Here is a 27,570-nt window from a genome sequence, read left to right as displayed (position 1 = left end):
GCCTTGGCGAGACAGCCCGACAGACAACGAAACATTCCCACATGTAAATAAATAACGAAATATGTATTTCACTTTTAAGGAGTAAAACGCACCCCGAATGTAATTTGGCATATTCAGTGGGAATATCTTCGAAACGATGAAATATAACAAAAAGTGTGTCTCATGTAAAAACTCAAATGTAATTAACGTTCTCCAAAACTGTATAATAAACTTTTGTAATAATTTGAAATTAAAAACACCCCACCACCGTTACCTACACTATTGGCCATTAAAATTGCTACACCATGAAGAAATGCAGATGATAAACAGGTATTCACTGGACAAATATATTAAACTAGAACTGACATGTGATTACATTTTCACGCAATTTGGGTGCATAGATCCTGATAAATCAGTACCCAGAACAACCACCTCTGGCCATAATGCCGGCCCGTGTGGCTGTGCGGTTCTAGGCGCTTCAATCTGGAACCGCGAGACCGCTACAGTCGCAGGTTCGAATCCTGCCTCGGGCATGGATGTGTGTGATGTTCTTAGGTTAGTTAGGTTTAAGTATTTTTAAGTTCTACGGGACTGATGACCTCATATGTTAAGTCCCATAGTGCTCAGAGCCATTTGAAACATTTCTGGCCGTAATAAAGGCCTTGATACGCCTGAGCATTGAGTCAAACAGAGCTTGGATGGCGTGCACAGGTACAGCTGCCTATGCAGCTTCAACACGATACAACAGTTCATCAAGAGTAGTGACTGGCGTATTGTGACGAGCCAGTTGCTCGGCCACCATTGACCAGACGTTTTCAATTGGTGAGAGATCTGGAGAATGTCCTGGCCAGGGCAGCAGTCGAACATTTTCTGTAACCAGAAAGGCCCGTACGGGACCTGCAACATGCGGTCGTGCATTATCCTGCTGAAATGTAGGGTTTCGCAGGGATCGATTGAAGGGTAGAGCCACGGGTCGTAACACATCTGAAATGTAACGTCCACTGTTCAAAGTGCCGTCAATGCGAACAAGAGGTGACCGAGACGTGTAACCAATGGCACCCCATACCATCACGCCGGGTGATCGCCAGTATGGCGATGACGAATACACGCTTCCAATGTGCGTTCACCGCGATGTCGCCAAACACGGATGAGACCATCACGATGGTGTAAACAGAACCTGGATTCATCCGAAAAAATGACGTTTTGCCATTCGTGCACCCAGGTTCGTCGTTGAGTACACCATCGCAGGCGCTCCTGTCTGTGATGCTGCGTCAAGAGTAGCCACAGCCACGGTCTCCGAGCTGATAGTCCATGCTGCTGCAAACGTCGTCCAACTGTTCGTGCAGATGGTTGTTGACTCAGGGATCGAGACGTGGCAGCACGATCTGTTACAGCCATGCGGATAAGATGCCTGTCATCTCGACTGCTAGTGATACGAGGCCGTCGGGATCCAGCACAGCGTTTCGTATTACCCTACTGACCCCACCGATTCCATATTCTGCTAACAGTCATTGGATCTCGACTAACGAGAGCAGCAATGTCTCGATACGATAAACCGCAATCGTGATAGGCTACAATCCTACCTTTATCAAAGTAGGAAACGTGATGGTACGCATTTCTGCTCCTTACACGAGGCATCACAACAACGTTTCACCAGGCAACGCCGGTCAACTGCTGTTTGTGTATGAGAAATCGGTTGGAAACTTTCCTCATGTCAGCACGTTGTACGTGTCGCCACCGGCGCCAACCTTGTGTGAATGCTCTGAAAAGCTAATCATTTGCATATCACATCATCTTCTTCCTGTCGGTTAAATTTCGCGTCTGTAGCACGCCATCTTCGTGGCGTAGCAATTTAAATGGCCGATAGTGTAATTGTGAAAAATGAAAATTTTTGTTACAACATACATTAAAAAAACTTTCACGCCACATTCATCCACTTGTAATAAAGCTGGTGTCTCAAAAATCATTTTTTGGAGCTGTAACCATTGTATTTTCGGAGTATTTTCAACATATGCAATTAAAATATCTATAGTTTATTATTATTATTTTCGATTATTCCCATTTAAAGAGGGCGTTTGAACTTGAATTCCTTTATGATGATTGTTTATGTTTTTCTGAGCCCCAATTTTCTTCATGTGTTCACTGTGTTGTTTCTTTCGCTCCGTTGTCCATTTGCATCCTGGTCTCTTCTGTGTTGTGGTGTCAAATTTATGTTTTTTGATGATGTTCCTGAATTCAGTTCTATTTACTGCATCGTTTACTCTTATGTGTGCTTTTCTGACGTCCTCTTCATCTTCTTTTCTCCATTTTGTTTTTCCCCTGCCTGAGTTGTTGACTTTTTAGAATTCGCTTTGAAATTCTGTTTTCATTCATCCTGTGGATATGTCCGTAGAACTGCATTCTTCTTTTCCTTATTGTATCCGTAATCTTGTCTGTGTATTTATATAATTCTGATGTTGGTCTCTTCTTCCAGATTCCTTGCTCTTGTATCGGGCGAAAAATTTTCCTGAGAATTTTCCTTTCTTGTTTCTCTACTTCTTTGATTTTAGTTTGCCCACCTATTTGTGTTGTTTCAGATGCATACAGTGCCTCCGGAAGCACGACAGTGTTGTAATGCCTCAATTTTGCGCTAATGAATATGGACTTTTTGTTATAATAGTGCCACGTGAGTTTATATGCTTTCTATAGTTTTTTATTCTTTCCTCATTGGCCTTTAGGTTGATCCCTGATGGCTGGATGATTTCTCCCAGGTACTTAAAATGTGGTACTTGCACCATTTTCCCATGGGTTGTCACAACAGGCGATTAGTCTTGTGGCACTCTTTCTATGTACTGTGTTTTCTCATACGAGATTTGCAGGCCAGTTCTTTGTGCAATTTCGTGTAACTTCTCTACGGCGTTAGTGGCTTGTTTTTTATTGTTTGTGAGTATTGCAAGGTCATCTGCAAAAGCTAAACACTTCACACTGAATCTATTATCTTTTCTAATGCCAATTTGGATTCCTTTGACTTCTTTTTCCCATGTCCTGATAATTTTTTCAAGAATGATATTAAAGAGTAATGGTGAAAGTCCGTCACCCTGTCGCACTCCAGTTTGGATTTCAAATGGTTCAGAGATATCCCATGTAAGTATCTATAGTTTATTATTATTCTGATTATTTATTATCCGTATGTCTTAAATTGTTTTACTCAGTTTAACATCCGTGTTTCTTTTTAGTTTATTGTTTCACATGCGCAGACTTTGTTAACTGAAAATGATAAATAACTCATTATTATCATACACAGGATCATTACAATAATAATAACCTGTAAAAAATGCTTGAATCTAACATTCCTGTACACTACCCACATAGAATGGAGGAAATTTCTTCACATAAGACACACAATAGGCAACACAATATGTAACAAAATTCAGCAGGATTCTCAAATTGTGGAAGGCGATCCTCTAAACATCCTGATTTGGACCAGGCGTACTTCATAACATTGGAAAAATTGTTCAAATGGCTCGGAGCACCATGGGACTTAATATCTGTGGCCATAAGTCCCCTAGAACTTAGAACTACTTAAACCAAACTAACCTAAGGACATCACATACATCCATGCCCCAGGCACGATTCGAACCTGCGACCGTATGGATCGCGCAGTTCCAGACTGTAGCGCGTAGAACGGCTCGACCACTCCGGTCGGCTAACAATGGAAAAGCGTGGCGAGACAACTGACTATATGCTAGTGACTAAAGCTTGATAATGTTGTTTCTAAGTGGAGATTCACATCAAAATCATTCAACAGCACTAGAGCTAAAACCCGTCTCACAAAATTCTTCCAACATCGAAAGCCATTAAATCCAGTAGGTGTATCTGTCCCATCGAGTCTTGTGAAGTTTCTGATCCCCAAGAATGATGGTCAAAACTGTTTTTCCTCACCGACCACCCACCTTTTCATAGTTTTAAAAGAAACTAGTGGAGTGTTTGGACCGACAATTCTAAAGTCTCTTTCGGATACCCAAAACGTTCTTGTGACAGCATCTAAATCTGGCAAACTAACGTCTGACCAGGTTAAAAAATATTTGAAAGAAGTTTTCTCACAATGTCGGAGAAAAATCGCTATTATCGTTAGATTCTTAGGGTGGTCAATGTGAAAGAACTGTTATGAGCATCGAACCCTTTTACAAGGAAGTTGTTAATTTGGTGATCCCAAAAGGCTCGTGGGTCAGGTATATCCGTTGGCCATTCTACGGTATTCAACGCTGGAAGAACTTGTGAGAAGTTTTTCAGATCTAGTTCTTCACATAATGAAGTTGTAGTCACTTGCACATAATCAGTTAATCAATTCTCTATGCCAAGGCTTTCCAATGTCGTGAAATATGCCTCATAAAAACTGGATATTTAGAAGGTCGTCCACCACAATTTGAGAATCCTGCTGGATTCTATTATATATTGCGTTGTCCGTCGTGTGTATTACGTGAAGAAACTCCGTTCATTCTGCGGGCATAGTGCAAAAAAGGAATGTTATGTTTTAAGCCTTTCTTTACAGGTTATCATTACTGTAATAATTTTGTGTCATAATAATGAGTTACTCGTTATTTTCAATCAAGACAATTCGGCTATGTGAAACGGTAAACTTAAAAACTTGAATGTGAAACGTAAAATAACAATTTAAAACATAATACAAAAAAGGAAAACAAATAATTAGAACAATAATGAACGTTTAGAGATCTTAACTAGGTGATCGAAAATACTCTAGGAAGCACACTGTGTAAACCTTATTTTCGAAGAGTCGTAATTCAGTAAGACATGGATGGAGGTGACGTGAAAGCTTCTTTAATTTTTGTTGCAACAAAAGCTTTCCTTTTCCAAAATTAAATAATCGTGGTGGGCTTATTTTGCAAAGTTTCACTTTATAATAAAACTTCTGGCGAACGGTCTACCTGACGGTAGGCCCTAGTCACAAGACATTTACATTATATTGTTTTCAAGAATGTTAATTACGTTTCAACTTTCGCGTTATCAGTTGGACCTCGTTCAGAAAAATCTGAGTTGAATATTTGGGAATCGAAAGTGGATTTCTGTGATCGTTCTTACTGATGCTACTACACCACGGAGATGCGCTACTGGCTAAATTGCGGAGGATCGGAGTCACATCTACCCTTAAACGCGCACTCGACTCGATGACTCATGGAGTGAATTGAAACAGGTCATACAATCTGTTGCGAGAAGTACAGAACAAAGAACACCGCGTGCTAACTACTTCTACATGTTCGATTCAGTGTATGTAATCTACGTGAAGAACGTTAATAAATCCGTGGAGTGTAAGCTCTGCGTACTTCAAGTCTGCTTTTTTAACTACTGTATGTACGTGAACAGACTTTTATTTAATTCACATCATCTCAAGAGCTATCTTAAGAACTTCAGTAAGAGAAAGGAAATAATTCTTAATTATTTTATCTGACGAACAAGATGCAGAATCAAATGTATTCTTTTATTAATTTCATTTTTATTTCATTTTACTTTTTTTAAGAACACAAGAGAAAAAAGTTTCTCCCTATTAAGATCCAACTATTTCAGAAGAAGTTTCTTTTTCAATTATTCTATTAATTTAACTGAAGAGTATTTTTTTCATTTCATGTAGGCCTGTGCTGTGAAAGTGCCACGAAAAAATCCAAGGTGTGCAAGCCCCCTCCATGAAAAACACCACACCATAACACCAACGCCTCCGAAATTTACTGCTGGCTATACACACGCTGGCTGATGACGTTCACCGAGCATTCGCCATGGCCACACCCTGCCATCGGATCGCCGCATTGTGTATCGTGATTCGTAACTCCACACACCGTTTTTCCACTGTTCAATCGTCCAATGTTTACGCTCCTTGCAGCAAGCGAGGCGTCGTTTGGCATTTACCGGCGTGATGAAGGGCTTATGAGCAGCCGCTCATCCAAGTTTCTGACCTCCCGCCCAACTGTCATAGTACTTGCAGTGGATCCTGATGCAGTTTGGAATTCTTGTGTGATGGACTGGATACATGGAAATGAAATCAGCGTTTGGCGTCATTGGCCGGCAGGCCCCTTACGGGGCAGGTCCGGCCGCCTTGGGGCAGGTCTTATTACATTCGACGCCACACTGGGCGACCTGCGCGCCGGATGGGGATGAAATGATGATGAAGACAACACAACACCCAGTCCCTGAGCAGAGAAAATTCCCGAGCCAGCCGGGAATCGAACCCGGGCCCCTTAGGACGGCAGTCCGTCACGCTGACCATTCAGCTATAGGGGCGGATGTCTGGATATATGTCTGCCTATTACACATTACGAGCCTCTTCAACGGCGGCGGTCTCTGTCAGTCAACAGACGAGGTCGGCCTGTACGCTTTTGTGCTGTACGTGTCGTTTCACGTTTCCACTTCACTATCACATGGGAAACAGTGGACCTAGGGATGTTTATAAATGTGGAAATCTCGCGTATGACACAAGTGACACCCAATCACCGGACCACGTTCGAAATCCGCGAGTTCCGCGGAGCGCCCCAGTCTGCTCTCTCACGATGTCTAATGAATACTGAGGTCGCTGATATGGAATACCTGGCAGTAGGTGACAGCACAATGCACCTAATATGAAAAACATGTTTTTGGGAGTGTCTGGATACTTTTTATCGTGTAGTGTATATTATTTCACTGCTATCAGCCCATAACGCTACAGTTGGCTTAACGAGAGGTTTTGCAGAGTCACGCAAATTACTTCTACAAGTGTTTGAGACTTCAGTAATGAACAAAAACGGTTTACTCCAGGGGGGACGCAAGTGCCCCCTTTTGGCGCCTTCCATCTTCAGTTACCTAAGCTACTAATTTTCAATTTTTCATAAGAAACATGTACCATGCACAAAAGAACGGTGAACGAGTAAAAATGAACGGTTCCCAAAAAAGAGCGACCACCAGTGAACTAGTTCCCAGAGATAAACGAGTTTGTCCATCTCTAGTACTGACGGACGGGGATCGTCGAGTATCGCGATGGGTGGTCGTAAAAAATTAGCGCAATGGGTCATTCGCGGGTTCCCGAGTGGTAGCAGCAGTCCAGTTGCCACAACGGCTGCACGTAGGGAGTTCTCAAGTCAGTGTTTAGCGACGCCTGACATGCTCCACAGAGTGACGCCAATGGACAGTGGGTGACTGAAAACGAGTGGTTTGGGATGGAGAATCATGCTGTATCCTCTGGCAATCCGATGGAAGGATTCGGGATTCGCAAGTGCCTAGAGAACGTTACCTCCCATCAGGGGTAGAGCCACCAGTGAACTACTGAGGAGGTGGTGTTACGGCATGGGGGTGCTTTTCGTCGTTAGACTTCGGTCCCCTCAATGCTAAATGTGGAAGCATACTAACACATTTTGCAGCACTATGTACTACGTACAGTAGGCGAAATGTTTGGAGTCGATGACAGTGTCAACATGACGGTGCACCCTGTGATAAAGCAGTTTCTGTGAGGCAGTGCTTTGAGGACACCAACATTCCTGAAATGGTCTGGCGTGCCCATAGTCCCGACCTGAACCCAGTGGAACACCTTTCTGGTTTCTGCTCTCGAGGAAGAACGGGCTGCCATTCGTCCACTGACTTGGACACCTCATTGAAATCGTCCTCAACAGCGTTCAGTCATAAAAGCGAAGGGCGTATGCACCGCGTTTTAATGGATGCTAATAGGGGACGAGAAACTTTTGATCCGATAGTGTACGCTCAGTCCTGTAAGGTGTGATGGGTGTAGAGCCAGAGTGTAAGTTTAAGTCTCTAAAATGTTTCTAACTTCGCGTATTGTATACCATATTAGCATGCTTGCTTTCTATACAGATTCCAGTCGAATTTTTCACATTGTGCTCCATTTCTGAAGTCACTGTGTTGCTATGAACCTCTCGCTGTTAGCCCAAGCAGTTCTGGAAAATGATATTCGACTGAAACCTGTCCTTATTACAGAATACTTTTAACAGCAGCTTACAGAATTTCATTTCTTAAGTTTATCAAATATGTGCAGCACAACAAACAGAAAATATAAAATTCGGCATTAATTAAAAGGCTGAAAATTATACCCCGTTTATACGTTAGACAGTCTCTAGCCTTGTGCTTGTGGTTCACACTGTTAACATACTATCTAATCTACAAATCGGGTATTTTTCTTGCGCTCTATAATTTCAATGAAGACCGCCTCTGTACCCGAATGATTAGCTTCGCTGCCCTCCCCGCGGAAGGACCCGGGTTCGAATCCCGATACCTCCTCTAATATTTTTCTGAAGAAGGGAGATCTGGTACGGGTCTACTCAGCATCGTGGGGCAAAATGAGGAGCGGCGGCACCATCAGGACTCATCTCCTGGCAACAACGTCTGGAGGGACTGGCGACACCTATTCACATGTCCCACGATCACAGATCGCTCCTAGTATTGTGTTGTAGGCAGAACTCGACCGGTCGGAACAGATATAAGGCCCATCCGTGAGTGGTCGTTGCGTGATAAGTTTTTCTATTCCTGAGGATAATTTGACGTTTGACCGAAACTGGTAGTTTTAATAAACAGAGACAGAGCCATTGTGCCAAATCACGACTTTTCAAAAAATACTTAAAAGCTGTAAATCCTCGCCCCCTCGAAGACAATGCCCCTCCTCGTGCTGTGGCGGCGGCGAATATAAAGGTAACGGCCCAACGCGCCGGGCCTGGATGCCTGGCGCTTACGTAACGGTCGCCCAGAGTGCAATGCCCAGGCGGGCTGGTCAGTGCTGCCGCCGCTAGGGCCGTTTTTTGCGCCGCGCCGCGTGTTGTGGCCGGCCTGGCGGGCGCCGCCAGCGCCCCTGGCGGCAGACAGCGCGCACTAGGGCGCGGCGCAGTATCGACCCGGCACGGCTCGGCGCAGCGTCGCGGCCGCCACCCCCCCCCCCCCCCCGGCCCCCAATTCTCTCCCCTCCTTCCACCGAGCACTGCTCCGGAGCAGCCAGCGCCGCTCTGTCAACACGGCCGCTGCCTGCCTGGATGGCGATCGGTCCAGTACGCAGCTTCCTCTGCCAACCAAGCACGCCGATTTTTTAATCGCAGCTGCATCCTCTGACGCACCTATACGCATTCTCTGTAGAGCACTGTTCATTGTATAACGAAGTGCTCTTTCTACCGGTATTATTTCCCCCTTGAAGCGTTACCGATAAGCGAAGCGACGAACTAGCTATAAACATGCTTCTTATCCTCCCGCACGTTATGAAATACTACTACAGTTGAAGGAACATGGACGTGCAGAATGAAGTGTCGTTCGGTAGCCACGTCGGGCCAGAAACCCTGAACTTTGTAGCACGATTCGTGGTAGTACATCAACGGGCGTCTGCAGAAATTTTAGCCAAGAAGGCGCATGATTCTAATATTGCCAACTTTGATACAACAGAGTCAGCGCAGTTCAAGAACGCATATATTGCCACCAAAAGCATAAATTTGATAGGAATTACAGAAGACGTATTCTATCTTAAACGAGTGACAGGTATCTAGTCAATATCTTTAGGCAGAGAACTTTGAAACCGAAATGGCAAGTACAATCAATTAGTAAATGCTTAATGACGGTGAGTGTTAAGGGTGGACCAAACATTCTTTAAGGGGAGCCAGAGGTGGTCAAATCCAAAAAATTACGATTTTTTTGCTACCGAAAATTAATTGGAACATTCCTCTTTAATGTAAACTTTGAATTATTGTTCTACTCGCCCTAGAAGTGGAGTTATTACCATTTTCCCCCATGCCTGCAGAGGAAATGGGCGGCCGCTGAATGCATCTAACATCCTCTCGTGACTTCCTGGAGAACTGCTTGGGATTTTCTCGGCCTGTTACGCATACAGCGCCTTATGTTACGCATACAGCGAGTGTGCAAGGGTTGGCTACATTGTTTTCTGTGACAAATATTACCCGTATTTCCTTACAGCTTACTCCTATTTTCCTCAGAATTTCGAACATCTTGCTCCATTTAATATTGTCGTACACTTTTGTTCTGGTTACGATTCCACGTTTTAGTAACCGTGTATATAAGAAGAGGAAGAACGTAGGGAAAAGAAAATTAACACTAATACCAAGTTGCGATACTACAATGAATAAGAGCGCGGAACATCGTCTCTTTGCTGTTTACCGTTTCGAATTAGTTCAGTGTTGCGCCTGTTGTTGGTAGTATTATACTTCTCGTGTAAAGCGGGTAATATGCAGTATGTACAAGAATCAGGAGGGAACAATAAAACCAATTTTTCATGACTTAGCACAGCCAGAATTGTTACACAAATGTCTACACGGAAAGACGCAGAATCCTAATGAGAGTGTAAACAATTTGATTTGGAAAGTGATTCCTAAAAGGGTGTTTGTAAGCATAAAAACACTGCACTTTGGCATTTATGATCCAATAGCAACCTACAACCAAGGGAACAGTGTGAAGTTCTGAAGGCATTAGGATTTACAGCTGGGGTGAACACTGTACGAGCACTAAGAAATATTGACAGAGAAAGGATAAGAGGAGCAGAAAGAAGAGAAAGGCATATGAAGTATGATCGAACAACAGGCCAGAAAAGAAGACAGAAGAGGAAGCTTTTGGAGGATGAAGAAGAAGACCCTGATAATCCATCCTATAGTGCAGGAATGTATTGAGAAACTTTAATAGCCATTTCCCGTAAATTAGAATTTTTGGAATATAAGGAACATTTTCTCAAAATCCACTCAAGTTAGAGAGATGAAATTTTTATAAAGCACTCTTAGTGGTCAAACTTACATTGTAACACAGCCATTTGGCAATACGTTCAGTAGTTTCATTTCAGTTTAATTATAAAGCAATTATTTGTAAAAAAATTTGGGTCATTAATAAAAAAAATAATTGGAAGCAAACTAGAAAAGATACTCCAAAATCCCTCTGTCATAACTGCAATACTAAACCACTCTATATGTAAAAAAAAATTCAAATTTTTCTATTTGGTAGTTTATTCATAAATGTTCCTCAAACTTAGTGATTTTAACATGGGCAGCATAGGCACCTCCGGCTCCCCTTAATAGACACCCCCCTCCATGCCTAAATCGTAGTATTTGAAGGGAAACTTGGGGACGATTTCACGTAAATTACCTAGTAATATGTCCACAGCTCATGGTCTACTGGTAGCGCAGCTGCCTCTAGATCGCGGATTCCGGGTTCGAGTCTTGGTCGAGTTGGAGATTTTCTTCGCTCATCGACTGAGTGTTTGTATAGTCGTAATCATATCATCTCATTTTCAACGACGCGCAAGTCGCCGAAATGACGTCACATAGAAAGACTTGGACCAGGTGACATCACAATCCTGACGTCCTGGCCAATAATGTACTATCATCCGCTTTTTTTCTGGTCAAATTACAGTATTATTTCGTCATTCAATTTGTCAGCTATCGACTGAGAGAGTGGGGTTATTAAGGAGGGGGGAAGGGACAGGGAATCACGTGAAATTATTCTAAACGCTTTATCCGAAAATTACCTCCAGCAGCTAATCACAGAACTGACTCGTGAAAATATGTATTAGACCCCCTAGTTACCAAAGTCAGTGATCACAAGGCCACACAGCACCTCCAAACACAGCTGTAAATAGGAATGTAAAGAGAGGTAGGAATAATGTGAAGTCAGCAAATTTTAAATTAGCTTCTGGATCGGCAATTGCAAGCACCGTGGTGAAGTATTGCTGTTCTGTTGAGTTTCGATTTGCAATGCCTAGCGTGAATCACAGAAGCATGTCAGTAACGTCATGACGAAATAGGGGATAAAGATTTTGAGTATGATATTCAGCCAACTGCGCAGTGACTAATGCTAGAAGAGAAGCGTTGTGGATCACGGTACGCGGACCATACTGAGGGTTCCAATGAATTTTTGCCTGGCAATTGCCTTGCCTACCATAAGTTTCATGTGGTCGTTTCCCACTTTAAATCTGTCCGTAATGCATACGCCTCGATATTTTCTGCGTGCATTTGCTCTCCAATACTGTAATCATACAACAAATAATGTTTATGCCAATTGTTTTAGAAAGTGGGCATTTCCTTGACCAAACACGTTGAGAAACAGCGCCGGCATCTATTCTGGTCCTTCGAGCGCCGCGTTAACTCTTCCAGGACGACACAGTATGGTACATCCAATAACCTGTCGCTTCTTCTGGCACCACTCTCCCGCACACTTCGTTCTTCGCGTATTCTTTTTAATACTTCTTTATTTCGTACTGTAGATGCCTACTTAACTTAATTTTTAACGTTCTTCGCTAGCACCACATTTCAGTTTCACACAGCGCTGCACACTTCCAGAAACTTTATCAGCAGAGCTCTTTTCCTGCAGAAAGCTTTGCTTGCCTGTGCCAACCCGCTTATGACATCATCCTTAGTTCGGCCATCCAGTGAATTATTTCATTTCCTCCATTACTGCGTCGTTCCCCGTTTTCATTTTAAGGCAATCGTGATTCTGCTTATCAGCTCAGTCTTTGAACTGTTTTGAGTTTAGCCTAAACTCTGCAGTGATGATTTCTGCGAACCTTAGTACTGGTGTCTCCACTACTTCCATTTTTCCCTCCGACAGGAACATGCCTACATAATGTACCACTTTGACATTCAAACAAACATTCGGTCTGCGGACGGCTTTACTTTCCCCATAAGTTTGGCTGTATTAAGATCACAGTCACTTATTTCACATAATCAGCTGATTTCAGTGTCAAGTGCGTACTCATGTCCTCGTAATTTTACACGGACACTCTCTGTACGCCTGTCATTTAAATATATAACTGATAAATCAATCAGTGGAGGGTAATGTTATGTGTGACATATCGTAAGTTTTTATGCTTACGTGTGTATGCCACTCCTGCAGTAACGCTTAAATGCTAGACGTACACCGTGTACTCCCACACAGGCTGGTTGGCTGTGTAAAATTCCAATGATATGATTAAGCACTTGACACCGAAATCAGCTGATAGTGTGAAATAAATGACTGATACAACCCAGGTGAAAAATGGAATTTTTTCTGAATTTGATTCTCTAGAAGTAAAACTGTCCTTCATGACAAAGAGAGAATTCACCTGCAGCATTTGTACGTGACGATCACGTACCCCGCTTTTCTTCCAGAAGATGTACGGCTACAAACAGCTAACACACACAACGGTGTCTCCTGAAACTTGAGACACTCTAGTTTCCTGAATACTGCTGGTATTACTCATGATTCATAACGACACAGGGAAGTAACAAAACTCGGGGATTAACTTGTTTTCGCTATCAGTGACACACTGCGGCATAGACAAAATCACCGCTAAACCCGTCGTACAGAGCTGAACTTGCACAGTACAATGCTTGACCACAAAAAGTGAAGCGTCCAGGAGGGGAAGGGGAAACTAAATGAAACTTCGCGGGTTGAGAAGGCATGTGATGGTATTTCAGTGACTGCAATACATAGTCAAATAGACACACATCAACCAAAGTTTTGCATCACCTCGGATCCGAGAGTTCCGGAACCTGTACAGAAAATTGGAATACAGATCAAAATAAACATCACTACCGCCCATTTTATTGCTCATGAAAACCACACTTTGCATTTAGTATCACCATACAGCGAGACCTTCAGAGATGGTGATCCAGATTGCTGCACACACTGGTACCTCTAATACCCAGTACCACGTCCTCTTGCATTGATGCATGCCTGTATTCATCGTGGCATACTATCCACAAGTTCAGCAAGGCACTGTTGGTCCAGATTGTCCCACTCCTCAACGGCGATTCGGCGTACATCCCTCAGAGTGGTTGGTGCGTCACGTCGTCCATAAACAGCCCTTCTCAATCTATTCCAGGCATGTTCGTTAAGCTCCATGTGTGGAGAACATGCTGGCCACTGTAGTCGAAGGATGTCGTTATCCTGAAGGAAGTCGTTCGCAAGATGTGCACGATGGGAGCGCGAATTGTCGTCCATGAAGACGAATGCCTCGCCAATATGGTTGCACTATCGGTCAAAGGATAGCATTCACGTATCGTACAGCCATGACCACCAGCGGCGTGCGTTGGCCCCACATAATGCCACCCAAAAAAAAGCAGGGAATCTCCACCTTGCTGCACTCGCTGGACGGTGTGTCTAAAGCATTCAGCCTGACCGGATTGCCTCCAAACACGTTTCCGACGATTGTCTGGTTGAAGGCATATGCGATACTCATTGGCGAAGAGAACTTGATGCCAATCCTGAGCGGTCCATTCGGTATGTTGTTGGCCTATCACTACCGCGCTGCATGCTATCGAGGTTGCGAAGATGCACCTCACCGTGGACGTCAGGAGTGAAGTTGCACATCATGCAACCTACTGGGCACAGTTTGAGTCGTAACACCACGTCCTGTGGCTGCACGAAAAGCATTATTCAATATGGTGGCGTTACTGTCAGCGTTCCTCCGAGCCATAATCAGTAGATAGCGGTAATCGACTGCAGTAGTGGCCCTTGGGCGGCCTGAGCGAGGCATGTCATTGACAGTTCCTGTGTCTGTCCTTTGGTTCACTCCGAGACGCCTGGACACTTCCCTTGTTGAGAGACCTTCTTGGCACAAAGTAACAATGAGGACGCGATCGAACCGCGGTACTGACGGTCTAGGAGTGGTTGAACTACAGACAATACGAGCCGTGTACCTTCCTCGTGGAATGATTGGAACTGCCCATGCAGGGTTATTTACATCTTTGGGCGGGTTTAGTGGCATCTCTGAACAGTCAAAGGGACTGTGCCTGTGATACAATATCCACAGTCAACGTCTATCGTCAGTAGTTCTGGGAACTGAGGTGATGCAAAACTTTTTTTGATGTGTGTACGATGCAGTAAGCAGGATGAGCCCACTTACCAGTGTGATGTTGCATCCCTATGGCCTGGATGTGACCATAGATTCTGTTGGAAACGGTGGCACACAGGTATTGTACCGTCTTCTGAGGCAAACTGGCCCATAACCATTGTAGTTGGTCCTCGATATCCGCTACACTGGCTCTGGGATGGAGTTAACGGGAGGACGACGGTTAAAACCCGCGTCCAACCATCCTGACTTAGGTTTTCTGTGTTTTTCCTAAATCATTTCAGGCACAGGGCGGGATGATTGCTTTGAATTGGCACGGTCGGCTTCCTTCCCCATCCTTCCCTCATCCAATGGGACCGATGACCTCGCATTTGATCCCCTCCCCCCAAATCAACCAACCAGTCAAGCAACGGAGTTGACGTCTGAGCTGTTCTACAAACACGGACTGATCGCGGATCTCGCTGACCACGGAAGTACCGAGCATTGTCCTATTGAAAAATGACATCATGATAGGGAACACGATAGGCAACACAACAGTTGTGATGTCGGAATTCCATCACTCCCGTGACCTGAAGTCATATCTGATGGCTCCCCACACCATGACACCACGAGCAACACCGCTGAGGCTCTTCAAAACAGAGGAAGAATGCAACCTATCCCCAGATCGCCGTCATTCTATGCGATGATGGCCATCCGGGGTAGGGCATAACCGTGATTAACTGCTGAACACACCACTATGCTATTCATCACAGTTCACGCTTTGTCGCAGCACCATTCCAAACGCGGCCCACCCACGGGAGGTACTGCCGGTTGGAATGCGTCTCACTTCCCCTGTCGGGATATCCATCTCCACTCACTGCAATGTGCCCGTGTATTTCCTTACACCCCCACTCCTCCCCCTTGGTGGTGCCTCAGCCAATCCTAAGGTCTGCGCCTGTGGTATTTCGATGTCTTGTGCGTTACATCATTGAAGAGCTCCAGGGTGCTACCGTCTTCTACACTGATGATTCTAAAAGATAGATAAGCCGGGTACGATTTTACGTCTTCTACTGCCATGGAACACCGTTTACTGCCGAGATCATGTAGTGTGGTCATAGCAGAGCTGCCAGCCATTAATAGGGCCCCCCATTTTGTTTCTCAGGCCTCCTTCCCCAGTGTTTTAATATGTACCGACTCTGAGTAGTTTGCACGCTACAGACCGATGTTACTGTCGCCACCCTTCTCTCTGCCCTTGGCCGTGCCGCCTGCTCTGTCGCTCCCAAGTCATGTGGGCATCCCTCGGAATGAACTGGCTGCCGTTCGGATAGAACGGCAGATCCCCCACCCCCCACCCCATTCAGTTTCATGATTCCAGGTGCAGATATGTCGATCCACATCAAATCTCTGTTTGTCCAAAAGTGGAATGACATCTGGTACGCTACTGCCATCGGTAACAAACTCCGCACAATCACGGAGACTACTGCAGTTTGGCGCTTTTCCTTTCGCTCCTCTCGGAAGTAGTCCGCTGTCTTATGCCGTCAACGCGTTGCTCATACCAGGCTCACACACTGTTTTCTCTTGCATAACGAGTCACCCCCACAATTTGGCTGTGGAGTCGAACTGACGGTGTCGCACACATTGGCGGAATGTCCCCTTCTTTTGGTCCTTCGTACTAAGTACAGCCTTCTAGATTCTTTGTCTTTAATATTGGCAAACGATGCACAGATGGTTGAACTGGTCCTCAGTTTTCTACGTGATATAAGATTTTGCTTTACGCCTGGAGCAGTGGCAGAGTGGTTGTGTGGATGGGGCCTCTCTTCGTGTTTTCTAGATCTGGGACCCATGACCACTCCCCCGTACGAAGACCGCTCTTTTAACCCTCTGTTTTTCCAGTTTTTAGATTTGGTCTACCCTTCTATGCCTTGTATGTTTTAACTTCTTCGCTTTACAGTTTGGAATTACGGGACTGATGACCTCGCCGTTTAGTCCCATAACCCCCCTCAGTCAATCAATCAGTCCAAAAGCAGTCGTTTGTGTTGTGGAGTTAATAGCAGCCTACGCTGCTACTAGTGTCCGACCAGTGGTGCAGGATGACACAAGACTGCTGCATCCAATTCCTCGCTTGTTCTGGGACGGCAGGCGCAGACGTGCAGCAGGTACGATGTGCTTGCTGCCCAGTACGACGACTCTCCTTGTGGCGGTTGACCGGAACCTTGGCGACAAGTATGCCTGACCTCACGTTGCCACGCAGTCCAATATCGGGCCACTGTCACATCCGAAATCCCCACAATTTTGGACACTCGACGATCTGACCAGCCGGCCAAATGGAGACAAACAATGAGACTCCTTCCACATTCCGTAAGGTCCTGAAAATTCAGTCTCTCACGAGTAAGCAGCGTCGCCGTCTTCTTCACGACGATCAATTTGCATCCGAGGCAGTTTACGTCCTTTATGTACTCTACCGAGCCTGGTAACAACGCTAAACGCCAACAATGCTAACAGTCAGGATTGAGGGCTCACCTGTTCTCCGGCGACGAGAGACTCGATACCTGGGAATTATCATTGATGACAGGTGGTCCTTCAGAAAGCACATTGACACCGTAACTCAAAGAGCCCTTCAAGTACTCAATAACCTCATTTCCATTGGACACAAAAGATTTCATCTCCCACCACATCTCATCAAACTATACCACAATAGTATAATAGTGGGTTACGGCTCGGGAGTCTGGGCACACAGACTCACGAGGGTGGCGCCTGTCATGACAGTGAGAGGAGTCCAGAGGAACAAGATAGTGAGATCAGTGGGGGCATACAGGACTACGCCGGGAGGAGCCCTGTTAGTCATAATGAGGCTCTGCCCCCTGGACATCAAAATTCGGGAACAGGCCGCATGGTACTGGGCCAAGGAAGGGAACACAGGGAAAACAGAAGAGATTTTAGGCATCAGGGCTGGGAACAGGGCTGAGATCAGATTAAGAGGAGACCAGTTATGGCAAGAATCCTGGGAAGCTGAAGAAACCGGACGTAGAACTTTTGATCTTCTTCCGGATATTAGGGGACGGATGGGAATGACATACTTCGAACCAACCCGGGGACTATTTCACTTTCTCACTGGACATGGACCCTACCCGACATATTTATGTCGATTCGGGAAAAAGGCTACACCCGCGTGTGACTGTGGTGCTCCGGAGGGTACTCCCGACCATGTCGTTTACGAGTGTCCCCTTTTCAATGATGTAGCTTCAATGTTACGTGACCAACTGCCACACCACCACACATACAGCTTACTTAGACAACGGTATCTGTGCAGATACCAGCTTCATATATTCATGTCCATTGTGCATTCCGACGGACTTTGGCCATTCCAGCAGAACACTGCAACACCTGCCATTGTAGGAGCAGTTAACAGATCCAACAACTGCACCAGACACTTGTTGCCTTATATATGCGTTGTCTACTTCAGCGTCGTATTTTGCCTGTTTACATATCTCTATATTTGAATACGCACGCCTATACCAGTTTCTTTGGCGCTTCAGTGTATTAATGCAATGAAAAGATTCTTCCATTTATGTCACATATTTTGATACTCGTAAAATCACTCATCACAACCGCTAGGGTACTTCCCGTTGACCTATAATAATGAATTTTGGCAAGAAGGAAGGTTTCACATTTAAGAAATGGAAAAAATCAGAAAATAACGTGTAATTATATCACAAGAAAAAATCTCTCTTTCGTCATTTGCTACCTGATTTCAAATCTGAATTTAAAACACTATCGGAAGTTTTCGAATCAATGGGACCGATATCTTGCTAGTAAGAATGTCGATAACAGACGAAAAAAGGTGAGTTCCTCCATTCCCCGAATGTGAACTGTCTCCATACACAGTTAAGTTTGTACGGAACAATCAGTGCACGAGTCCTATTCGCATGTGGTCAGTTTGTTGAAACATTAAGCAGCACGTCTTTAAATATGCAACGAATGAAATGAAACAAAGTTTTCGATTCCTTTACACTTTGTTCTGTTCTCTTTTCGCATTATCTTCCCTGGACTTTTTACTGATCCCGTTCCTGCGCGATTTACATTCGAGTATTCCGGGCTTTTCCTACGCAACCTGGTACTTCCTTCTGAAGAAGTTGTTCTTTCATCCAAGGTTCCCTCGTAGTTACATTTCTATCTATTCTCCGCATATGGCTATAGCAGAGGATAGTGAGATATCTCAACAGATACTCCGCAAGCCACCTTACGGTGCGTGGCAGAGGGTACCCTGTACCATTACTAGACATTTCCTTTCCTGTTCCACTCGCAAGAGAGAGAGACAGAGAGAGAGAGAGAGAGAGAGAGAGAGAGAGAGAGAGAGAGAGAGAGAGACAGAGAGAGAGAGAGACAGAGAGAGACAGAGAGAGAGAGAGAGAGAGAGAGAGAGAGAGAGAGAGAGAAGACTGTATGCGTCCGTATGAGCCATAATTTCTCGATCTTATCTTCGAGGTCCTTACGCGGAATGTATGCTGGCGGCAGTAGAATCGTTCGGCAGTCACTTCAAAAGCCGTCGGTGGTCTAAATTTTCTCAGTAGTGTTTCTCGGAAAGAACGTCGCCTTCCCTCCAGGGATTGCCATTTGAGTTCCTGAAGCATCTCCGTAACACTTGTGTGTTGTTCGAACCTATCGGTAACAACCTAGCAGCCCGCCTCTGAATTGCTTCGATGTCCTCCTTTAATCTGACCTGGTACGGATCCCAACACTCGAGCAGTATTCAAGAATAGGTCGCTTCAGAGTCCTACATTCAGTCTTCTTTACTTGTGAGCCACACTTTTCTAAAATTACCCCAATAAACTGAAGTCGACCATTCGCCTTCCCTACCACACTTCTTAAATGCTCGTTCCATTTCATATCGCTTTGCAGCGTTACACCCAACTATTTAAACGACCTGACTGTATCAAGCAGGACACTAGTAACATTGAATTCGAACATTACAGGTTTGTTCTTCCTACTCATCTGCATTAACTTAGATTTTTGTACATTTAGAGCTTGCTGCTATTCATCACACCAACTAGAAAGTTTGTAAAGTCGTCTTGTACCTTCCTGCAGTCACCCAACTTCGACACCTTACCCTACACCACAGCATCACCAGCAAACAACCGCAGATTGCTGTCCACCCTGTCTGCCGAACCGTTTACGTATGTACAGAACAACAGCGGTCCTATCACACTTCCCTGTGGCACTTTGTTTTCGATGAACACTCACCGTCGAGGACAACATACTTGGTTCTATTACTTAAGGAATCTTCAAGCCACTCACACATCAGTGAACTTATTGCATATGCTCGTACCTTCGTTAACACCCTGCAATGGGGTACCATGTCAAATTCTTTCTGGAAATCTAGAAATATGGAATCTGCCTGTTGCCCTTCATCCATAGTTCGCAGTATACGATGTGAGGAAAAGGCAAGCTCAGTTTCGCACGAGCGATGCTTGCTGAAACCATGCTGATTCGCGGGCATAAGCTTCTCCGTCGCGAAGTGTTCGCCGAAAGTAAGATTATTGGTAAATCGTCGTAACGGTTCGAATGTCTCTGATTTTACTTTCATGTTCTTTTCGCGAGACGTACGTAGGAGGAAGCAGTATACCACTCGAGTCTTCTAGGAACTTACGCTGTCGGAATGTTGACAGTAAACCACATCGTGATGCAGAATGCCTCTCTTGTGGCGTGCCGAGAGCGGTGGACCAGTGCCAGCACACTTGTTACATTCGGGTGGACGACGGTACAAATCCAGTCCGGCCATCCAGATTTAGGTTTTCCGTGGTTGCCCTAAGGGGATCCGGGCGAATGCCGGGATGGTCCCTTTGAAGCGGTCTACCAAGTATCTTTCCCACGCTCCCCTAATCCGACCTTGTGCTCCGTCTCTAGTTCTTTTATCATCTTTCACTGGAATTGAATGAACTTGTCTATGTCGCGGTCATACTTAACCAAAGGATTCAGTGACGAAAGGCACTGCTCTTCTTTGGACCTTCTATGTCAGTGTTATCTGGTAAGGTCCCCAGCATTATGAGGAACAGTGAAGCACCAGCAATCACATCAACCCCAATTCATTAAACAATTGAACTCCCGTGTATAGGCAGCAGTGATGAAAAAGTAATAAAAATCATGCCTGCTGTTGAAGATCTATTGCATGAACAGCGAAAATGTAGTAAGCGATTAACTTTTTTCCTTTCATTATTTTATGATTGGTCTCAGAAAGAAAAAGTTTCAAAAAGGATTGAAATTATATCGAAAGCCTCTTGCAAGTAACTAAGTGCTGTCATTCTCGAATACTGGATGAATATAGCGTGGATTTTTTTGCGCGCCTTGATTTTGCTGCTCGAGACATGTATACAGTTTTTAACTTTAATGCCCGACTTATGGCGTTAAACCTTCAACATAAGATTACACCTCTTAATGAGTAGCATTTACAGCATTTTAAATGTTTAAATTCAGTCAATCATCATCATCATCATCATCATCATCCTGTCCTCTTGACATGTTACAGTGTCGTAGAGAAATTCTCCTGCCCGCTTTTCATTGGTCGGCCTAGCGATCTTAGACCGTTGTGCTTATGCGTTGTATATATTTTCTATAATTGTTCTGGTAGTTCTGAATTTAATGTGTGACAGGTCCCACTTTAAATTCTTTTAATGCATCTTCACTCCTTTTCTGATCCCATTTGCTGTAATCACCTGTTCAGCTTAATGACTGTTAAAAGCTTTTTTGAAGTGGACGAAGGCATATTTGTTTCTGGATTGAATTCTTAATGTTCTTCTATTACTAATTTCAATTGAAAATAGTCATCACAGCATGATCTTCCTTTTTGAAAATCCGTTTGCTCATCAATGATTCACAGGATCTATACAATTTATTTTTGTTGCAAAAAGTTTTATATTACAAGTTCGATAAACTTGTTCGTCGGTAGTTATCATAATTTTACCAGGTCTCATTTTTTGAAGATAGGAAAGACAACTGATTTAATCCAGCTCTCAGGTATATCCTCATCCGACCAGGTTTTACTTATGACACTATGTATCTGTCTATAAAAGTCTTCCCTGCATATTTAAACAGCTCGAGACTGGTTAATCTCCTTCTGAGGCTTAATAATTCCTTTTGTTCACTACTTTTTAAAGTTCACACGTAGAGATGGTTTCTCTAGAATTGTTCCCTGAGAGTTGTATTGTCAGAGGCTCTAATATTAGAGACCACAGATTCTGAAAGTATTGCAACCGTTTAGGTAAAGGGTTGGGATTTAATTTCACATTCTCTTTTATCTCACTGTTTAGTTTTTTAATAACTTTGAATGTATGTGGCTGTGATCTGCAAATATATTCTAAATGGGCCACAAATTCTTCCCAACTCCCTCTGTATTTTCTACGAACTTCTCTTTTAGCAATTACTTATTACGGTATTCTATTTCATCCTTCTGTTTCCAAGCTGACAGGTTTTTCACAAATAATTTTCGTTTTCATCCCAATGTCTCAGTTCTTCCTTCCTAGTCTTTTCTGCCACCGGCCGATGTGTCCGAGCGGTTCTAGACGCTTCAGTCCGGAACCGCGGTTCTGCTACGGTCAGAGGTTCGAATCCTGCCTCGGGCATGGATGTGTGTGATGTCCTAGGTTAGTAGGTTGAAAGGCGGGCATAGCTTTTTGTTCGAACGGCCGTTTCGGATGGCAAAGTAAAGCCGTGGTTACAGTGGCAGTGTGCTCTCGCTGGGACTACACTGGATACAGCAGAATCACTCAGCCTGCCTTTTGTCGATGTCCTGGAGCAGTGAACACGTAGCGTCCGCAGTCAGCGCCCATCACAGAGAACGCGACCGGCCCACGGCGAGTAATGGAAGGGGAAGGGGAAGGCCAGCAGGAATCGCAGCAAGAATGCTCGGCCCGACAAACTGTTTGTCAGCGGGTCTACTCTATGGCGGTAATACTTCTACGAAGATGTATCGCTTCACCGTGGCTAATCAATGCCTTTCGAGGCAAATATTTCCAAAACCGTTGCAATTATGAGAAATGACAATGAAATGAAACTTATATTTATTGCACTTGATGAGGCGAACAACATTGGGCAATTAAGTACGAAACATGTTATGTTTTACGGCTGAAAATGAAAGTGATTTTCAAACGAAGTTAAAATTGACATCAAAATGTATGTCGTAGCTTTTACTCCCACGTTAAACGCAGGAACTCCGCATGTCAATGAACACTGCTTATTTTGCTTTGCACTAAAGGACCAATGTCTGGACCAATTTCTGAGCAGTGCTAATTCGAAAATGGCACTACGGGACTTCACTTCTGTGGCCATCAGTCCCACAGAACTTAGAACTACTTAAACCTAACTAACCTAAGGACATCACACACATCCATGCCCGAGGCAGGATTCGAACCTGCGACCGCAGCGGTAGCGCGGTTCCAGACTGTAGCGCCTAGAACCGCTCGGCCACTCCGGCCGGCGCTAATTCGAAGATAAGCTCATAAACTGAAGTCTGTCAGTGGGCTTCTGTAGTTAATTTCGTTTTCTTCAATGCCGGAAAAGGTTGCTCGCAGAAAAATGCAAGTCCAAACATCGACATAATCTTATATGCAAAACTATGAAGTTGTGGAAATTTATCTTGAAGAAAATTTTTTATAAGAGGCTGTAAGACTTATAAATGAAACTTATCACTCAACTGGGTGTCTCACTGCAGTCCTACAACTCCAAACGGTAGGCAGGCATCCCACACTGACGTTATAAATTGATACTGGTCTATCTGACCTTCGATTTGATGTTCCTAACCTGACCACGAAGCCGCTTTTCAACAGTTTAAGAGAAACACACTCTGCGTCATTAAGTGTACACGCTTATGTCTTGAACTACGGCGAACTTGATATACTATGAGTCCTCTGCAGGCAGTGCACGGTCTGCGCTTCCCCTATGCTACATGACGACCTCCGGCAGCCACATTTTGATGCCAGCGCCCAACACTCAAGCGGCGACCGTGCGTGCGCGCTCGTGCTGGTCTAGCCGCTTCCTAAACAGACCTGTTTAGGTAACGCGCCATCTCGTTACACTCTTGTTCCTCACTACTACTATTTCTCTCTCTATTACTCATCTCAATCTTATAAGGGCTTCACTGATCACACTACTGAGACTTTTCCATTAACTGATACCTGATAACACGTCAGCTTGATTTTGAACATCAGTGGAATGTTTTCTCCCGAATTCAGTAATTTAATATTAACTTCCCGCTGTTCTGAAAATCTGGAATGCAGATCACACCACAATTACAGAGTCGAATTTGGGCTCTTCCCCACTTATGACTGTGTTGCTGCCGCTTTCTGTTCATCTACAACCCATCATTACCTTCGATTAATCAACTTTCAAAGTGACTGACTGATTCACAACTCGAGGTACAGGGTGACCCAAAAGTCCGTTAACATTTGAAAATTCGATGCTTTACGGAATAATGAAGGTAGAGAACTAAAAAATGACACACATGCTTGAAATGACATGGGATTTTATACGGCTGTGCGAAATGACCAACAAATGGTGTTTCATATGATACAAAAACAGTAATGAGCAAAACGATTGATCTTTAGCAAAAATGATGTTCTTTATAAGAAATGTTCCAACATGTCGCCCTTTCTCCTCCAACAATACTTGCAGTCGACGGACAATGATGTAATCAGCCCCATACGGCATGTCAGTAGGCACGGTGAGAAAGTGCCGTCGACGTTCTCGTTTAGCAACCGTAATGAGATCGGACGGTTGCGGTGCACGTACAACTTGAGGTAACTCCACAACCAATAGTCAGACGGATTGAGCTCAGGGGATCGGTGAGGCTTAGCTCGACGGAAGTGGCGGGACAGCGCGCAATCCTCACTGAACGACGTGCACAAGAGATCTTCCACACGTGTAGCAGTACGGGGTGGATCGCCAAGTCGTACCTTCCGGCACACATTCAGCTGATAGGTTAGGGATTTCCACGACGCTTCTAGGATTTTCACTAGTTGTGGGTGCTGACAGGCCCTCTGAGTGTGAAAAGGGCTCTGTCGGTCCACAACACGTCACACAACCAATCGTCATCCGCCCCCATTTTTTAAAGTGTCCACACCGCAAATGTTCTCCGTGTTACAAATTCGGTGCATAACAGTTCGTGACAACGCTGGATTTTGTGAGGATAGCATTGAAGGGTACGCCCTAGTGGCACCCAAACAATGGTTTCGGGGAATGCCGGTCAGCCGTGCGACTTCACGAACGCTGATTCCAGCATGCGGAAATGAACCCGCTAAAGTCTCCATTTACCCCTGAACTGTCCGAGCAGCAGCATTATCTCGGTCGCCCACCACGCGGCCGATCGTCTAAGCAACCCGTGACTTCCAACTTGGTGATCATTTCGTTTACCCGTTCGAATATCCTTCTTACGGCGAATAGGAACGTAGAGCTGCACAAGCGGATTCTCGATTCTGATAGAGGGGCTTCTCTAGTAGTGCCTTTTCTAGCACAGTCACCGTGCTCTCATTTCTGGCGCATCTGACTCCCTCTCTGACTACAGTTCATTTTCTACAGGATTCTCATGCGGCGTCACTGGCGTATTGCTGTCCAGTGCCGATTTTTTCGCTCGTTTTTTGTTTCAATACAGCCCCGTGCCATTTCAGGCAGCTATGTCAATGATTACTTCTCTACCTACGGACATGAGGGTCAGCGAGTCGCTTCCGAGAGCGGCGGCTCGGCGGCACTCACCTCGTTGATGTGCTTGTAGGTCTTGATCAGGTCGACGGAGAGCTTGCGCAGCGGCGCGTGCGCGGGGTCGCGGAAGTAGCGCGGGATGCAGGCCTGCATGGCCTGGATGTCGGCGGCGGCGAGCGAGTCCTCGGCCACGAGGCGGCCGTACAGCGGGCCGCCGCTGCCGCCCCCGCCGCCGCCGCCCCCGGGGTCCCTCGTCGCGCCGCCGCCGCCCACGCCGCGCCGGCCGCCGCCCGCGCCGCCGCCGCCCGCGCTCCCCACGGCCGCCGGGTCGCCGCCTGACGACGACCCCGCCGCTGCAACACGCGAGGCGCACGTCACCACCATCCGGCACGCAGCTCGCCCATACACGAGAAATGAACAAACGTTTACTGGAAATACACTGTGCCTCAATGATGACGTGTACAGACGATATCACAGAGTAAGAACTGTACCATTGACTCTGGAACGAAATTGTGACGTCACACTAATTGCCTTGCCCGACATACAACGCGAACACTCGGCTACTTTCTGGGAATGCGTGCAATCAGTATGTCAATGATAACGTAGACACCAAATAAAGTACTTAAATTTGGCGTACGTTATCGAGAATGTGAGTTTATTTAAACGTACAGCTACAAAGTATTACACTACTGGCCATTAAAATTGCTAGACCAAGAAGAAATGCAGATGATGTATTCATTGGATACATATATTATACTACAACTGACATGTGATTAACATTTTCACGCAATTTGGGTGCATAGATCCTGAGAAATTAGTACCCAGAACAACTATGTCTAGCCGTAATAACGGCCTTGATACGCCTGGGCATTCAGTCAAACACAGCTTGGATGGAGTGTACAGGTACAGCTGCCCACGCAGCTTCAACACGATACCACAGTTCATCAAGAGCAGTGACTGGGGTATTGTGAAGAGCCAGTTGCTCGCACACCATTGACCAGACGTTTTCAATTGGTGAGAGATCTGGAGAATGTCCTGGCCAGGGCAGCAGTCGAACATTTTCTGCATCCAGAAAGGCCCGTACAGGACCTGCAACATGCGGTCGTGCATTATGCTGTTGTAATGTAGGGTTTCGCAGGGATCAAAGGAAGGGTAGAGCCAGGGTTCGTAACACATCTGAAATGTAACGTCCACTGTTCAAAGTGCCGTCAATGCGAACAAAAGGTGACCGAGACGTGTAACCAATGGCACCCCATACCATCACGCCGGCTGATACGCCAGTATGGCGATGGCGATGACGAATACACGCTTCCAATGTGCGTTCACCGCGATGTCGCCAAACACGGATGCCACCATCATGATGCTGTAAACAGAACCTCGATTCATCCGAAAAAATGACGTTTTGCCATTGGTGCACCCAGGTTCGTCGTTAAGTACACCGTCGCAGGCGCTCCTGTCTGTGATGCAGCGTCAAGGGTAACCGCAGCCACGGTCTCCAAGCTGATAGAGCATGCTGCTGCAAACGTCGGCGAACTGTTCGTGCAGATGGTTGTTGTCTTGTAAACGTTCCCATCTGTTGACTAAGGGATCTAGACGTGGCTGCACGATCCGTTACAGCCATGCCTGTCATCTCGACTGCCAGTGATACGAGGCCGTTGGGATCCAGCATGGCGTTCCGTATTACCCTCCTGAACCCACCGATTCCATATTCTGCTAACAGTCATTGGATCTCGATCAACGCGAGCAGCAATGTCGCGATACGATAAACCGCAATCGCGATAGGCTACAATCCGACCTGTATGGAAGTCGGAAACGTGATGGTACGCATTTCTGCTCCTTACACGAGGCATCACAACAACGTTTCACCAGGCAACGCCGGTCAACTGCTGTTTGTGTATGAGAAATCGGTTGGAAACTTTCCTCATGTCAGCACGTTGTACGTGTCGCCACCGGCGCCAACCTTGTGTGAATGCTCTTAAAAGCTAATCATTTGCATATCACAGCATCTTCTTCCTGTCGGTTAAATTTCGCGTCTGTAGCACGTCATCTTCGTGGCGTAGCAATTTTAATGGCCAGTAGTGTATTAACTCGCTCCAACTCGTAAGGCCCGTAGTGTGAGGTGCTGTGACGTACTGGTCAGCACCCGTACA

At 45.3% G+C, this 27,570-nt stretch overlaps 1 protein-coding gene across 1 annotated transcript in view; it reads right to left on the bottom strand.

Annotated features, from left to right (window-relative positions):
* LOC124717036 (serine/threonine-protein kinase minibrain) overlaps window positions 1-25,654 on the bottom strand; it is a gene marked incomplete at its 5' end in the record, with an annotated part of 140,232 nt that extends 114,578 nt beyond the window's left edge. Inside the window, one exon of the mRNA XM_047243691.1 lies at window positions 25,475-25,654. Within this exon, the coding sequence (XP_047099647.1) occupies window positions 25,475-25,654 (180 nt within the window). The remainder of the gene's footprint in view (window positions 1-25,474) is intronic.
* Between the last annotated feature and the right edge of the window lie 1,916 nt (window positions 25,655-27,570).

The sequence above is a fragment of the Schistocerca piceifrons genome, chromosome 9 (assembly GCF_021461385.2).
Source record: "Schistocerca piceifrons isolate TAMUIC-IGC-003096 chromosome 9, iqSchPice1.1, whole genome shotgun sequence".
Lineage (NCBI taxonomy): Eukaryota > Metazoa > Arthropoda > Insecta > Orthoptera > Acrididae > Schistocerca > Schistocerca piceifrons.
Note: the sequence above shows the minus strand (reverse complement) of the source record. Positions and strands in the feature narration are given on the sequence as shown.